Source organism: Macrotis lagotis, chromosome 5, assembly GCF_037893015.1.
Source record: "Macrotis lagotis isolate mMagLag1 chromosome 5, bilby.v1.9.chrom.fasta, whole genome shotgun sequence".
Lineage (NCBI taxonomy): Eukaryota > Metazoa > Chordata > Mammalia > Peramelemorphia > Peramelidae > Macrotis > Macrotis lagotis.
Window position 1 is genome coordinate 181,070,818 of NC_133662.1, and position 16,654 is coordinate 181,087,471.

General features: G+C 32.7%; 1 protein-coding gene across 6 annotated transcripts in view; it reads left to right on the forward strand.

Moving 5' to 3' along the window:
• QKI (QKI, KH domain containing RNA binding) overlaps positions 1 to 6,894 on the forward strand; it is a 180,468-nt gene extending 173,574 nt beyond the window's left edge. For 3 of the 6 annotated variants that reach the window (XM_074188000.1, XM_074188001.1, XM_074188002.1), the window contains exons 7-8: positions 2,307 to 2,381; positions 6,335 to 6,894. In XM_074188000.1, the coding sequence (XP_074044101.1) occupies positions 2,307 to 2,381; positions 6,335 to 6,351 (92 nt within the window). In that variant the 3' untranslated portion in view covers positions 6,352 to 6,894. The other 3 variants (XM_074188003.1, XM_074188005.1, XM_074188004.1) reach the window with 2 other exon arrangements.
• The last annotated feature ends 9,760 nt before the right edge of the window (positions 6,895 to 16,654 follow it).

Here is a 16,654-nt window from a genome sequence, read left to right on the forward strand (position 1 = left end):
AAACTGCAAGACGTGAACAAAAAGTGGTGTGCTCAGAGACATTACTGATGCCTTTTTTTTATAGAGTGGATTGAAATGCCAGTCATGCCTGATATTTCAGCCCATTGACTTGCTGGATGAAGGACTAGAATACAACAGCCGTTATAGCACGACCAGTCAATGTGGAACAAACTCTTTGAATGCAGCCTTTTTGTTTTACCAAACAGAATCTTAATAACTTTTCCTTGTCCCCCCCCCCCTTTTTTTCTTTCTTGAATTGTATATAACCATGGTGCTGCATGTATGCTGTTGATTTTTAGGAATTTGATCTTTAAAGGTTTTTTTCAGCATTAGTATTGATTAGAAAATTCTGAAAGTCTGTTGATCACTGGACACTAAGATACAAAGTCATTAGCTTGTTAAGACAAATTTATTGCTAAATATGTGAAGACAAGATGCTCTGTATGTTATCTGTGTGTACGTGCACAAATGTGCCTTTTGTTTTAGAAAATTTTTTTATTGTACGTATGTTTTCAATTCATTACTAAATCATTGTATAAAATTACTCACTGATCAGAATGACAGCACAGAGCTGTTCATAAGAAGCTTATTTCTATTGCACATTTCTTGAAGCATTTTTAAAATCACCTATAACATTTAACCCTTTAAAATTTTTTCCTTAATATCTTGCCCTTTAATCCCATGCATGCTCTTTTTTTCTACCCAGAACTCCTCTCTGCTGGCACCCACAGCATCTGTTAATTAAAAACAAGTAAACAAACAACTTTGCTCATGTGGGCTTTCCTGCAGGAGTGTAGCTCTTAGCCACCTACTATTCTTCTTGCAGTTAAGGATAGGCATGGATCCGTTCATGTAGAATCTCCTTTTATGTGACTAGGTCATCTAAAGTAAAGAAATTATAACAAAACATTTTACTGCTTAGAAACAGCAAAGGACAGTGTAGTAAATAGCATTTCTGAATTTAGAGCAAATTGCACAGTATTCTTTGGGAAGGATTTTTTGGGGAGAGTTGGAGTATGTTTGGGGTGCTAGTTGGTTTTTCTTTTCTTTCTTTTTTTTTCCTTTTTTCTTTTAATTAGAACTTTAAAAAAGGTAGCCTCACCTGATTGGCATACATAAAATAAGTAAAAAGTCAGGATTCAGTGAAAACATTAAATGAAAACTTAAAACATAAATTAATTTGTAATACTTATTTTAATTCATACTTTGCCATCTAAGCAGTAAAATGCCTTGGAAAGAAACAGTAAATGTTTAAAACAATGCTGAATTTTAACCCATATGCACACAGATAACATGCATGTATATCAGTTTTTGTGTTAAAATACTTTAAAAACAAGCAGTACCCTTCAAAACAGATGCAGTCGTGTGTGTTGGTGGTAGTGAGGAGATTGGTAGTAGCATCGCATCAGATCTTCATTGATGACTAATTTTTAATTCCCTTCCTTTTATCTTTAGGTATGGCTTTCCCAACGAAAGGCTAAGAAATTCAAGAACGGTCTTAACTGAACCCTCATCAGATCTGAATTTAACAAATGCTTAGTTTCAGCAGCCTTGGAGGAAAAAAAAAAAGCTTAGCCTAGCAGTCAGTGACTTACTTGCACTTTTTGCACATAGATATAAAATAAAATTATGCTAATTAATTTGGTTTAGACTGTACTATGAAAAAGTAGTTGTAATTTATAAAGGAGTGTATAGAAGTAAACTGACTGCTAAGTGTTCTATACTGTTGCTTTACTAATCACCTAATTCATTGCAGTTCATACTTATTGACTCAAAATTTAAAACCACAATCTGTAGGCTTTAAGAATTGCTTTTAAACTTTTCTAAGTGGTAGAAACTGGAAGTGGTCTTAAGGTTAGCAAATAATTGTCAGTATTAAATATGGCATTATTTAATTAGTCCTGCTCCAAGAAAGGCACTTCAGTGAATATGTGACTAGTAAAGCTTAAATGTGTTTGGGTCTAATAGATTTCATGAAATATTGTAATTTGGGAATCATAAATGAATGGATAAAACAGGTTAAGGCCAGATGTTTGAAATGAATGCAATATTAGTATGCACAGATATAGTCTACATATTATGAATAAGTTTTAAAACTACTGTGCCTTAACTTGTTTGTTTCTTTCCTAAAATGAATTTTTGTAGTAAATGAACATCCATTTTGATAAACCTGCTGTTAATGTTTGTTTTTGGGTTGTGGTTTTTGTTTTGTTTTTGTTTCTTGGGTTGGTTTTTTTGTGGTGTTTTTTGTTATTTTTTTAAATGAATGTCTTCTAACTTTGTCTTGGTAATTGCAATTTAACTAGGTGCGGTGGCTACTAAAGTTCGAAGGCACGATATGCGTGTCCATCCTTACCAAAGGATTGTGACCGCAGACCGAGGTTAGTTTAGTTATGCAGTTCTTGTGTATAAGACATGCGTTGGGTATACAAATTTGCAACACCATGCCTAACAAAAAAATGTTAGGTGGGTTTTTTTTTCTTCTGTGCACTTCCACTTTCCCCATAAATCTAAATACATTTGTAATTTTAAAGACCTCTTTAATAACTGTTTTGTCTTTTCCCGTCTTTAATACACTGAATCATGTAGGAACATCTTAATGTGAAGTGTTTTCTCATCTCTAGCGATATATAAATGAATTATCCTTAGTTGGAGCTGTTAAAATTTTGATAATTGCCTTTTACACACACACACACACACACACACACACACACACACACACACGATTTTTTTTTTCCTAAGTGAGCATTTAATTGACTCAAGTGTCTGGTGTTACAAAATAAAATGGATGGATGAGTACTTTAATGAGCAAGAGGTAAAAGATCTTATTCCTCCCCTGTACTTCTAAAGAAAACTGAAGATTTAGTTTTCATCTTCTTTTGCAATAAAAATATTTGAGCCACTGCATAACCTTGAGGAAGTGCTTGTTGAGTACCTAACTGGAGTCAGCAAAGTAAGGACTGTGAAGATTACTGTATAAGTAAGGTAGTTGGATTTATATGAATCAGTAAAAGCAGTTTTCTTTTACTTTTTCATTCTCTTGCTAAAATAGATCCTTTGACACCTGTCATTTGCTGCTAAAATACATTATCTGAAGGTAAAATAACTTTTGAAATTCTGCAGTGAGAATAGATCCAGTTATTTGAATATCCCTATTGAATAAACTTTGGAGAACAAGTCTTCATTCTTCTTCTCCTCACCATTACAATTTACCACCTATATAGGTACCCTTGGACCCTTTCATAAATTGTAAAATTTATTGAGAAGTTTTGTTTTCGGTTTATTGACATTGAACTGTTTTCTAAGGCTTTCTGACTGCAAATTAGGATTCCCGAACAAGATAGCAAATCATTTTCTTCAAGCTTCTCTGATGGGGGCACAATTGTTGCCTAATGATTCAGTTAATCAAAAGTCAGTGGCAAACAGCGACAGGGCCTACCCTCCAACTTTGTCATCTGTGAACTTTTGAAGACCTACTTGCCTTACCTGGTCACCATCCATGATGTAATGTATTCTACTAATTTGGACAGAGCCATTGTCCACATCAGAATATTATTTCCCAAAGATAAATGGTAATAATATTTATTTAGCCTTTAATACTTAAAAAGGGTTGTATAAAAGTTATACATAATCATGTCATCAGAGAAATCAGTAATGAACTGACCATTCATGAAATAAAGGTCATTTTCCTATACAATGTTTAATAATTTTTCAAAAGTAAGCGGAGCTGTCTGCTTTCATCAAAACAAGGCCTTCTTTGGAAAAACAAAGTGTGACTTTTTATTTTTCTCTTCAAGGAAAATAGTTTTGAGTGTTTTGGAGTTTTTATCTTATTGTTAGGAATCATTTCGTGTAGGACATAAAATGTTTTTAAAATAATTTTTCAACTGTAAGAACACTATTTCTGTGTATGCCTCGAGTTGGTTTTTTTCTTACACTTGTTTTTTAAAACAGTAACTATGGGCATACATGATATTCCTGAACCTTGAAATGTTTAATGAGCAGATTAAAGGAAAATTATGATGTTATTTGGCAATTGTCAACACATTCCATGTTTTATAGTTGTTTTGTAATTATGTATGTGTTGATTAGTTTTGTTACTGATTTAATTCAAAATGCAATGTCAGCAAACCGAAATACTAATTTTTAATAACAATACTTGTACACCACTGTTGTGTCATTATAAACCTGTCAGTCATTGGGTCTAAGGAGTATATCTAAAATAACTCAGATTATTTTATGATACTATTGTACACTGGGTGATTTTTTTTAAGTTGTATAAGTCTAGAGGTAGTATAAGTGTTATATGTTAAGAAACTCAGTCCTTGGACGTGTCAAACTATGTTAACCTTCTAAGTATACCTTTTGGAATTGGAGGTTCGACAAGTACAATTTTACTAAGAATAAGACCCAACTAGAAATAAAATAAAACTGAATTTGATTCCTCCCATAACAGTCCGACTGACTTTTAATTGTAATGAATTGTAAATGGTGTTGCACACTTGATAAACCTGTGTGTACTGTAGAAGGCCAGGGACTTGGCAGAGGATATATCCCAGGTGTACTGGTGTCATTAATTGGTAGCTTGCTTTGGTTATTATACTCCACAAAAAATAATGCCAAGAACTTTTCTGATGTTTTTACAGAAATCTTCATCCACTTAATTTATATAAAATGTAATACCATTTAATCAAAATTATAAACTATCATGAAATGCTTTAAGATTCTGTATTTCTAGAATCTCTGTAAAGTGGCAAGATGTTGCCACATTAAATATTTATTTTTTCTTTGTTCTTGGAACAGCCGTTTGTAATTTAAACAAAATCCCAATTAACAGAAGTTTGAAGAATTTCAGGGAAGATGTGGTCACATTGAAGTTAGCATAATGATTTTTATATTATAAATTGTATCCTAAATGGTAGACCATAGAAACCATTTTAATTATATGAAGGTAAAACAGCCCATTATTTTTAGGTCATTTAAACTCTTATTATCTGTGAACATTATACCTACTGGATTTCATTTTTTGAAATGGCACAGATCTGACTTTGCACTGAATATATTTCTCACTTTCATCTCCTCTGCCTTAGTCATAATGGCAACAGTACAAAATACTTTTATCAAACCTCAGAATTTGTTAGATTTTAATTAAGCTGTTGAATAAGTCTTAAAAAAAATCATACTACTGTTAAAGTGGACCAAGTTTGTTGAAGCAGAATGTGATAGAGGATGATTAAGGAAGGAAGAGCTCAAGGACATTGGGAATGATAACTTTTCCACTTGAGAATTTTTTATGTTTTACTGTAATTTTGTTTTTGTTTTGTTATTTTGCAAAAGAAAATAGTATTTACAGGTGGCTTCTTTTAAAATATAAAAAATATAAAGCAGGAATGTATATGAAATGTCAGATTCTATTGTATTTGCAGAGTATTAGCTTTGAAATTGAATAAAGAGAGCTGTTTGTAGTTTTAAAATGCCATATTAGTTTAATTAGAAATTTCCTCTATTTTTTGATGTATCTAGAGCTTTTTAAGTATAGAATTTAAAATGGCAGGACTTTACAGTGTTTACATGCAAGTGCATTTTATAAGTGTTCTATATGTGTAAAATAGTATTTTCAACTGGAAAGTCCTGGCTTGAGCACAAGGCTTGGCCTTTTCCTGGTTCCCATGATGATGCCTACACTGCTAGACTACAGTTTAGTACTGCTTTGTATCATGAGGCCAAGAATTTCCATGTTGTTTGTAAATAGAATAATTGAAAAGCAATAAAAATTTTATTGAACAAAAGAAACCTTGTTTGGCCCAGAGTTTATGTTTAAAATGTTTATAGAAATTTAAAATTCTTTAAATTCATTTCTTTTAACCACCAGTTATTAATAATCACATCCATCATTAATAGTCGCTTTAATGCTTGCACCTGGGAAAGTACTAATGCTTAATAGCAGTCAGACACTGATAACTGCACTGACTGTTTCAAAATTCTTTTTATCAAGTTCCCGAAACCTATTCATTGTTTTTGTTTTTCAATTTCCTTCATTGACTGCTACTAACCATTAGTTGTTAGTTGTATTTTATTTCTATTTTCTCCTGTTAACCAGTTTTGTGGGAGTGGGCTCTCCTTCACATGTTCAAATCATGATGTAAGATGGTCATGATTTTATTGCATTCTGTAGATGGTGTCAATCAGTTTGTCAGAATTAAACATGCTTGTTTTTTTTTTAATTAGTTGTGATTAGTTTTTCATGTTGTCATTAAGCCGTCACTAGCTGAAACTAATCTCTTCTCTATCTTTTCTTTCTTTTTTGTTTTGTTTTTTGTTTCTAACCACCCAGCCGCCACCGGCAACTAACCTATGACCTTCTGACCTCTGAACTCTTCACCCAATGATGACCTGACCATGCCTGCCTGCTGATCAGTTAACTGGTAATCGCCTTTGCTTGCCTGTCATCAGTGCAGCGAGCTGAGGCACTTGTCCGTTCGTCTTACCATCTAACCAAACAAAAGACAAAGAAATTGTCCTCCAACTCCGCTTTTCCCCCCCCTGTTTGGGTGAAAGTGGTTCTAGAACCTGCACTGAATAGTAGTAAAGCAATAAGGTCCAATCCATCCCTCAGCACTGATCATCCTTTAGCGTTCCGCCCTAAACGAACGGTAAGAAGGCCTCTCTTAAGAAATGGAGACGTGGCCCTTAACTACCCGATGACAGAGGCAGTTACTGTGAGAGACTTTCTAGGAATCCTTTCTTCTCATAGTGAAGTCAAAGCTCTCTCTCTCTCTCTCTCTCTCTCTCTCTCTCTCTCTCTCACTCTCTCTCTCTCTCTCTCTCTCTCTCTCTCTCTCTCTCTCTCTCTCTCTCTCTCTCTCTCTCTGAATGTACTGTGCGCTGATGCATCATGCATGAACCTTTGGTCAGGGATGTCATTGGTGAAGTGATTTCAAAAAGTATTCAAAATTTGACATGCTGTTTAGTCACTACAGTGCCCTCAAAGGGCAGAAGTTGCAGCCTTTTTTTATATTGCCTGCCAAATTTGATGTAGTTAAAGAAAGTGTGCCATGAAAGAAAAATTAACAAGGAATTTTGAAAACTAATGCAAAGAACAAAACTGCAACACTATTTTTTAAAAAAAAATCTGAGTTAAAATTACCGAGCCTGTATTTTACACCTCCTTAAAAGATTATATGAGAACAAGGTACATGCATTATGTGTCACATTACTGGGCAAACTGTTCAAATATTTTTTTTAAACCTCCCTGTATAGAAAAATCATTAAGGATGTAAAAGCCATGCTTGCCTATTTGCTGTATACATGTAATGAAATTGTAGATAAAGTGTAGTGCATTGAAACAAATGAACAAAAAAGTAGATACTTTTACTATACAAGGGTGCTGGTGCAGAAAAAAAATATATATTTTTGGAAATGTAGCATTTTATACTTTCAAGTGTTATAAAAAAAAGAAAAAAAGAACAAAGAAACCCTTTATTTCATTAAATGATTTTTTCTGGTGGTTGTCAAGAAACAAAAGACCAAAAGAGCCTTTTTGTCTTTCTTTTTTATTTTTTAAGTATTGGAATAAGTCTAAAGAAAAGAAAGTGCCTTATTTTCCTTCATGGTCATTTAGTCAAGTGTCTCGTAAAATCAGCTCCTCCCTCTGATAACAAGTGAATGCATGCCACTCGCCCAGTGTGTGAGAAGGTGTGGAGGGGAAGACACATGAGTTGATGGTTTGAATTAGAAGATATTTGCTATGTTATCTTGATGCAATTTGCCAAATCTGATACTGTGAAAAAAAATTTGATAACTTTTCTATCTTATGCCAGACTACTCATTCATTTTTAAAACATTTTCATTCTTTTAAAATCATAAGTACTTTTGTTTCATGCACTTACTCAACCCAAACCCAAAGGATCTGAGACAAAAACTGTGTTCTCTTTTTCACTCAGATTAAAAAAAAGTAAATAGAGTGTTATTTTAAAGGGAAGAGTTTTGAATTTATCTTATTGATTGAAATAGTAGTGACCTATAGAAGACTTCACTAATTTCACAAAATAAAGTTTGCGAATTTTACCAATTTTTAGTCCAAAATTTACTTAAAACATTCAAAATTTTATAAGACATTACCTGCCATGTCAGATAATTTCTGATAAAACTTTTTCATTAGTTCTAACTTCCTTTGCTTTTGACTTTTAAAAGAATGTTAGAAATTAGCATTAATTTGCATATAAAGGCTCAACTATATATCTGTTTAAGCTTCCTAATTCATGTGAAGTTCAAACCATTGGCCTTGTGTAATAGTTGAAGCAATTTGTGCAGAAAGCTGATTTCTAAATACTTGACTGATTATTCATTTTTTAACAACTCAGTACCAGACATGGCAAATTATCAAGTGACATTGTATTCCCCAACTTATCAACTCCTTCCCTCTTACATACCTTCACAGCTTTGAAGTCAAAGGTCAGCAGTAAAGCTCAGTAAGCACCTGCATGGTGACCTCATCTATCACCTTGTCTCACTTGGAAATGATTTTCAGTTTATTTACTATGCAATAGACATTCATCCCTTTATATTCAGCTAGCTTTTGTTTAACGTGCCACCGCTTTGTCTTCCTGTTACATATGCAATATTTTGATTTTCCTACAATATATGCTGTGCCATTTTGATTTTTATTTTGGTTGGTTGAATAAACTCGCGACACTCAAAACATTTGAGGAGAGATTTGCTAAAATGATACCAGTATTTGTTCCAGTTTCATCTCAACTATGATAAAACCTGGACATTTTAGATGTTTATCAAAGGTCTTTTATTGGGAAGAAAGTAAGTGTATGAAATACATGTGTGACATTTATGAGTAAGTAATGTTTGCTCTAAACAAACTTTTGAAAACTTAGTTGACAGAATTTTGAATCAACTAAAAAAAGCATGACTTTTGAAATCTCTGAATGCCTTGGTTCTCAGTATTATCATTCTTTATTGAATTTATTTCTTATTAAAATATGTAGTTTTAAGACTTTTTTCTGACAGTATTATGTAATTTTTTTTTTAGAGTGGGTAGATGGGAGTGTCGCTTGTATGCTACAGTACAGCTGACATATATTTTGTCTATTCTTTATTATCTTAGTAGTCTCATGCTATGTATGTACCATAACCAACCTATTGCCTATGAGAAACATGTAAGATAATGTATTTACAGCCATTGTTACAAGTTTATAATGTATTTTTCTATCTTGTTTTATATGTATGTTATATAACATTCAAAAAGAATTTTTTTCCTGATTGAGAAAAGGATACAAAATGCAAAACCCACAATTTTGATAACTGAAAATTGCCAATTGTTTTGCAGTACTTTATTATATTGAGAGTGTTGTCTTTCTTGGGCTTTTAGTTAGCTACTGAATGAATACATTAGACACATTCGGGTTTTAGTTGGGATTTTACATAGCTTGCATTTTAATTCTTTGGTTCTTTGCTGTTTCTATTAACCCATAGCATTATTTTAATAAATGTTATAATACCAACTTACTAACTCTGGACTATGTCTGTTTATTAACCTATACATGTTTAATTAAAATCAATAAATAAATAAAGACGGAAGAATGTAAAGTCTTGAGTTACTGGACTAACCCTGAAGAACGTGACCACAGATAACACAGCGTGACTTGTTTTTTATGTTGTTTGTCAGCTGACAATTCTGCACACTACTGTTAAGTTGGCTTGGTTATTCTGGCCTTTTCCCTGGGTGGGGTGGGGTAGATGCCAGTAGAGATGGGAACAAAGGAGTATCTAATGGAGACATTCTTGTTAGAGTCTTGCCACTTGCCTTTCAGCATCTGCATTACTAATTCCACACTTTCTTATTTTTCCTCCTCCAAAATAATCACTATCTGCTCACAGCAAAAGAGCAAAGAAGCTCAGTGTGATGAAATACCAAGAGAAACCAGTTTGATTCTTTGTTGAACCATTTCCTCTAGCTTCTCTATGAGGGGCAGGTAATTGATGTGCTCTACACTAAAAAAGCAAAGAATCTGGTTATTTCTTACAATTTTCCTAATACTTGTAAAAAGTGGATTTGACATTTTTTTTTCCTTTGTAAAGCGTAAGCAAAGTTAAACTTTTACTGATAAGGTTATAGTTATCTGTCATTATTAGCTCAGAGGACTATGACCTAGGTAAAGCCAAAGGAATAGAGTGACTTATTTCTTGTGGAGATTGACAGCCAAATAAAGCCAGCAAACAACTTTTTAGACACCACAATTGGTGTTAACCTCATGTTTTCTTTCCTCTTCCATGTCCCTCACCCCTTTAGATAATTGATTGAAACATGACATTAGAATGTGTGTGTTGGGGTGGGTGGGGGGAGGGACTAGTGCTTAAAAGTTGTATTTGGTAAATTGTCCATGTGCAAATTTTGAGGACTGTAAAGAATTATAATTGCTCTAATGTATTTCAACATTGCAACCTTGTTAAGGCCACTTAGATATATGAATATAAACTTATCTCTTACATGCAATGAAAACACCTGTTTTTCATGTGCATTATTTGATTTCATAGATACTGGTTGCTTTCCTACTGTGAAAGCATTGTATTTTTGTTGATGATAAAATTCTAAAGATGAGTAATTGCATTTGTAAAAAACAGATTTATAATCTGTAGGTTGTAAATCACTTAACCTCCTGAATTCCAAAAACAATATTTTTGACTGGGAAGGAGGTTGGGGGAAGCATGTAGGGAGTAAGTAGTCTAGATTTATGGGATAGACTGACTGTGTCTCTGACTAAAACAGCCTATTGGATCAGTTAACATCATAGTACTTTAATAAAAGAAATTTAAGTGGTTAAATTTTATATTAGTTTATTATAAAAGAGGCATTCATTTATTGAGGTTTTTCCTTTTTTTAACTGGTTGTACTGGTAATTATATAGACACGGCTCTAGTTTGCTGCTGCTTATAAAATACCTTTATGTCCTTTTCTTTCCTTAAACATTTTTTTTGGATGATTACATGTAGAACTTGCCTTTTACAAATTTACTCTCTATGGTGGTACCTTGTCATTTACTTTGAAGGGTTTCCATGAACTTGATATATGCATACTCTGGAACCCTCATGCAGTCTCATCTCACCTTCAGCTAATGGTACTTAAGATATAGCTATAGTGCAGCAGATGTAGTAGTATAAAATATATAATTTAAATTATCTGTGCACGAAGCCAAAATTTGTGTATATACTATTTTAAATTTGTTTTTAAATAGATTTTACTTTTCTAGTGTACTGAATGATGATAGATTTATCTACTATTTTATAACATGCCAAAAATAATTTCTTTAGTAGGACCCTTCTTAATATGTGAATATTTTATATTCAGTAGTGTTAAGTTTAGTGGACTTTGATTGGCTGATCCCACAATTCCAAAAACAATTGGCATTTTAATAAAACAAAATATGCTTGATGTTTCAAATTGAAAACATCAGTTTAGCTTCCCTGTAAATTTTTTGGACTGTTTAGTAGAAAGTTTTTATCAAATGTCTGTTTCAGGATATATGTAGCCAACTTTGAGGGATCATGTAAACTATGCTAATTTTCTCTTAACACAATAAAAGCTTTCGTTTTCAAATGGAAATTTTCCTAACTGGATATAATCAATTTTGTATAACACCATGGAACAATTTTTGAAACATTCCTATGGTGCACAAAAGGTAACTTTTTACCTAGCATGCTTCTGTTTAATGTCAAAATGCCTGTTATCAAGATAGCATTGTTAACAAAATCTTGTACTTGGTACTCAATGCTGAATCAAACTGGTTAACCTAAGCACCGTGCTCTCTTTTCTGTTTCTGCTGCACTAATTGCCAGTGAAAAGGTTCACTAAATAGTGGTGGGTGGTCTGTGCAGCCGTGTTCACAGTATTGATTCCTCATTGCTGACTGTTTTTCTGTGGAAAAAATATCACCTCCCAGGGCAAAAGTTAACTTACACCTAAAAAGTGCTACAATTATTTCATATTACCAAATATATTTTATGATTTGTGTCATAGCAACTTATGTCAAACATTTAGTGTTTTGTTTTTGGAAAATGTATATGGTCTTGGTGGGAAATGAATATTTCCAATTTACATGTGAATGGAGAATAATATATGATATGACTGTACCTAATGATGTGCAATAAACCAACTGGAACAGGTGCCTGTGCTTTATCCTCAAAAGCCAGTTGCAGCTAAAATGCTGCAGTTAGTTTTATTTACTGAAAAAAATAATTTTTAATGCGTCTGAATGTCAGAATAAAGATTGCACATTTTAACTTTAAATTTGCATTAATGCTTTTAGCAATATTTGAAAGAGAACTTAGTTCTGAGATGCTAGAACTTGGTGTTAACCTAAAAAATTATTGTGATCTTTGCTATGATTTCAGTGACTAGAAAAGGAAATGATTAAATAAATACTACACATGGCTTAAGTTAAATTTGTTCATCCATGAGAGGTATGAGTGTTTTCAATTCTAGTTCATTATTTTTAAAGAAAGCTAAATATAACTTTTCCAGGGAGCAAACTTCAGATTATACATCTATCTCTCAAATAGTATAAATGGCAAGCTTAATAAGCACCGTCTTCAAGCATTAAGGATGGACAAAAATAACATCCAAAAGGGGGTTCTATTTTGGTGACTTCACAGGGTGGAGAGAGGAGAGGAGGCAAGTGTTCTATTTGGCAATTCTAAGTTGCCACTCAGGCTTTCTTTTCTCATTTAATTTCTCTTTCACTTTACCAAGTATTTTTCTTGGCTCTAATAATTTTTATCTACTCCCATCTATTATTTGCTATTCACATAACATTATCCATGTTTTCTTTTGCTCATTAACATGGTCATTTATTCTTCATGACAGAAATGATTATAGTTCTAACCATATTTACTATTGAAAGAGATAATATGAAGCCAGGCTTTTAATATTTGGATTACCACTGAAAACCTAATAAAAAGGTTTTTTCTTTTCTTTTTTTGTTATTGTTTTGGTTTTTTGACTTTTACAAGTCAATGGGGCTAAGTGACTTGCCCAAGATTGCCCAGCTATGCGGTTATTAAGTGTCTGAGATGATTTGAACTCAGGTCCTCCTGATTTCAGGGCTGGTGCACTATCCACTGTACCACCTAGCTGTCTCCCTGAGTTATAACTTGTAATTTAATAAAATAGAATAATGTGTCATCTTGACTGATAAGCTTTGTTTTAAAAATCTTTCTAAACTTTTCCACTAAAATGGTCTAGGAAGCAAGCCGGTTAGAAAATTACAGATGAAATTTTAATACTGTGACACTTAAAAAATTATTTTTAAAATACCTCCAAATTTGAAAATAACATATTAGTGGTAATGGAGTTCCCCTTCAAACTTATTTTTATGAAAATATTATTTTAAGTAAAACTGAATCTATTCCAGCTAAAATTACTACTTTATAAAATGTTTAAATTTTACTGCATGTCCAGCAACATGTCCATATATATTGTTTTATTATCTGAAGTGTACATGAATTCCTTAGTTGGTAGTTACTAAAAATGATGAAGTGAGGATAATTATGTATCAATCCTGAAGAATAGACAACTTTGAAAATAACTTAAATTGCTAACTTGCAAAAATTTCATTATCCTAATAATGTAATATTTCAGTGCATGCAAGAGAAGTGTCATCTTATGAATTAATCTGTAGAAACAAAGCTCATTTTTCACTGGTTGAAGTAAAACTCCAAGAGAAAAGGAAATAACTTGATTTTTCCATTGTGTTTGGTGGTCATACACATTTTTTTTTGTGATATAACTTTTGCATAGACTTAATGTCGGAAGTGCTGTGCTCCTTACTGCTGCCTCTTAGAATTTTTACTTGGCATTTTCTTCCCCTACTAATCTCTCTCCCAATAAATTTTTTTTGTATATACTTGGCTTTCCTTGCTGGGATGTGAGCTCTTTGAGGGTAGGGACTTGTATTTTCTTTACTTCATTACCCTAGTGCACAGTAGGTGAATGTTAAATACTTGGCACTTGATATACCTGAATGTCAATTCCTGTCTCCAAGTTCTCAAGGCATTTTATCTGAACCTCTGTTTGATTCTTCTCATCCCCATTCTTAGCAGTTTCAAGTTTCTTGGGAGGAGAGCCTATATCACATATTTATGTATCTTCATTTCCAGATACTCTGTCTTGTCTATAGGAGTAGGCATTTGAATATGTGTTTATTGGAACAGAAAGGTGTTTTTGTTTGTTTGAAAGAATAAGTGAAGGACAGAGAAGATATAAGCATATAAAGGATCAGAATAAAATTAAGGGGTTTTTTAAAAGTATCTCTAGTCCTCTGTATATTTCTCATCCTCTGTTAGGCCTGGTGGAAGAAAGGAAATTTTTAAAACAAAATATGTCTTCTACTTCTGTTGCAATCATTGTGTTCAAACCCTGTCTTCAAGAAGTTGACATACTTATTGGGCAATATACCTGAAAATGAAATAATACAGAATTACTATAATACGATTAGTTTCTTTAAGACAGGTTTTAGAAAGCAGTATATACCAAAGTGAGAAATTGTTAAACTAGACTTTGAAGCAAAGATAAAATCTGAATAAGTTGAAGGAGGGAATGCATATTTTACCACAGAAGATCTTTTGGGTTTCTTGAAAGACTATTAAAACAAACCACTCATATTGGCCCGGGGGGGTGGGGTGGTGCAAATCTGTAAAAAAAAGATAAACAGACTTTCCTGAGAAGCCTTGCATGGCCTTTAAAACCTTTCCACATTCATTGCCTAATACACCATCTTAAGATTTGGTAATAGGTATTATAGGAATATTAGATATACTAGGAGGCAGTGGCAAAAGAAGGTAGTTGCTATTTACTATCAATTGATTTAGATTATCAAAATACTTGTATTTCCATACTTTGCAATCACCTAACCTAAAACAAGAGTCTTGAACCGAGACTGAGAAGTCAAAAAAACATTAGGCATATAAAGTGAAGAGAAATTTATTCCTCAATTGTATTTAAATCCCCAGATTTCAAAATTGCAAATTTTCCTCTTCCTACTTTTCAGTGAAAGAAGAGGAGGAAAGAAAAAATAGGTAATAAAAGTTGGTCTAAGCTAGTTTCACACTAGCTTATGATTCTAAATACTTTGCATGGCTAATCCTTATGTTAAATGTGTATTCTTATGGGCACACATTATACAGAATGTATTGAAAGTGTTAAATGTTGAAAGCAGTACACAATATAAGATGGAGCCATAAGCCAACTTTCTAAGAATTTGAGAATAAAGTCAATATTATGACCCCTTTTGGGTTCATTTACTTGAAATCCAACAATCATTGTCTGCTATTGTGTTCTAGGAATAAAATAGATAGATAGATAGATAGATAGATAGATAGATAGATAGATAGATAGATACCTTGTCCTTGATTTAATATAGCAATTTCTAATGAAGTTGAATTCAAACAAAATTGAATAAGATTAGATTGTGGACAGCTTTGAGTATTAGTATTGCCCTTTAACTGATATTAACAGTGGAGAACTGCTGACATCTTTGGAGAAACATCTTTAAAGACTAATAACTCAGGCAACACTTGAAGAGATGTAAAAAACTTGCAAGAACGGTTAGAAGATTTACCCTGATTTTTAATTTTTCATATATAATTAAAAATTTAGATTTCCCATTTGTTACTCCTGCAGTATCATTTTGGTTCACTTTTTTCCCCCATTCACAGTCCTGTAAATCTGAATGACTAGAAAGATAGTAGTATCACAATTAGTAAGGAAGTTTTGAATATGGATAGATTGTGATATATATAAAAATTAAAGCAACAATGATTTACAGTTTTATTCTTCCAATACTACTGGAACTTTCTAAGCTGCTTTTTCTTAATGTCATTTATTTTATTGTCATTTCCATTTTCTCACACAGTATAGTGAGTACTGAGACATTACATATAGATGTGAGAATTCCAATTCCTCTATACTAACATAATGCAAATAATCACAGAAAGGTTGTAGAAATCTTATTTCCATTTTGCCTTTCTTTCTCATGTCTAAATGCTCTCTGATTTATTTAAGTTTTTTGTCTATCTTTATTCAACAATCTTTAATTTTCCCTCCATGGCTTTTTACTATTTTGTGAAACAGCATTACAACTTTAAAAAAAAAATTAATCTACTTCAGGGGCAGCTAGGTGGTGCAGTTGATAGAGTACTGGCCTTGTAGTCAGGGGTACCTGAGTTCAAATCGGGCCGCAGACACTTAAGAATTATTTAGCTATGTGGCCTTGGGCAAGCCACTCCATTTGCCTTGCAAAAATATCCTAAAAAATAATCTACTTCACAATTTGTAAATAAACCTGTAATCTAGCTATGTTGTCTTCTTTTTGGTTTCTTCTGTGTGATTTTCTCATCAGTTAATTTATGAAAAGTAAAAAAAAATTCTGATGTGGCATTGAGTATAATTTGCTTTACAGGTTTTAGTCAAGAGCTTTCATTTAAATAGTTTGGCTTTTAGGGTTTGTTGTTATATTACAGTGTCTTTCCTTTTTTTTTTAACTATTCTAATTGAACACTCATTTTGAACTTTTGTCTGACCAGTTGATGGTGTGACTGCACATCTACAATTTTTTTTCTGAAATTACACCCTGTCAGTAAGTAGTCA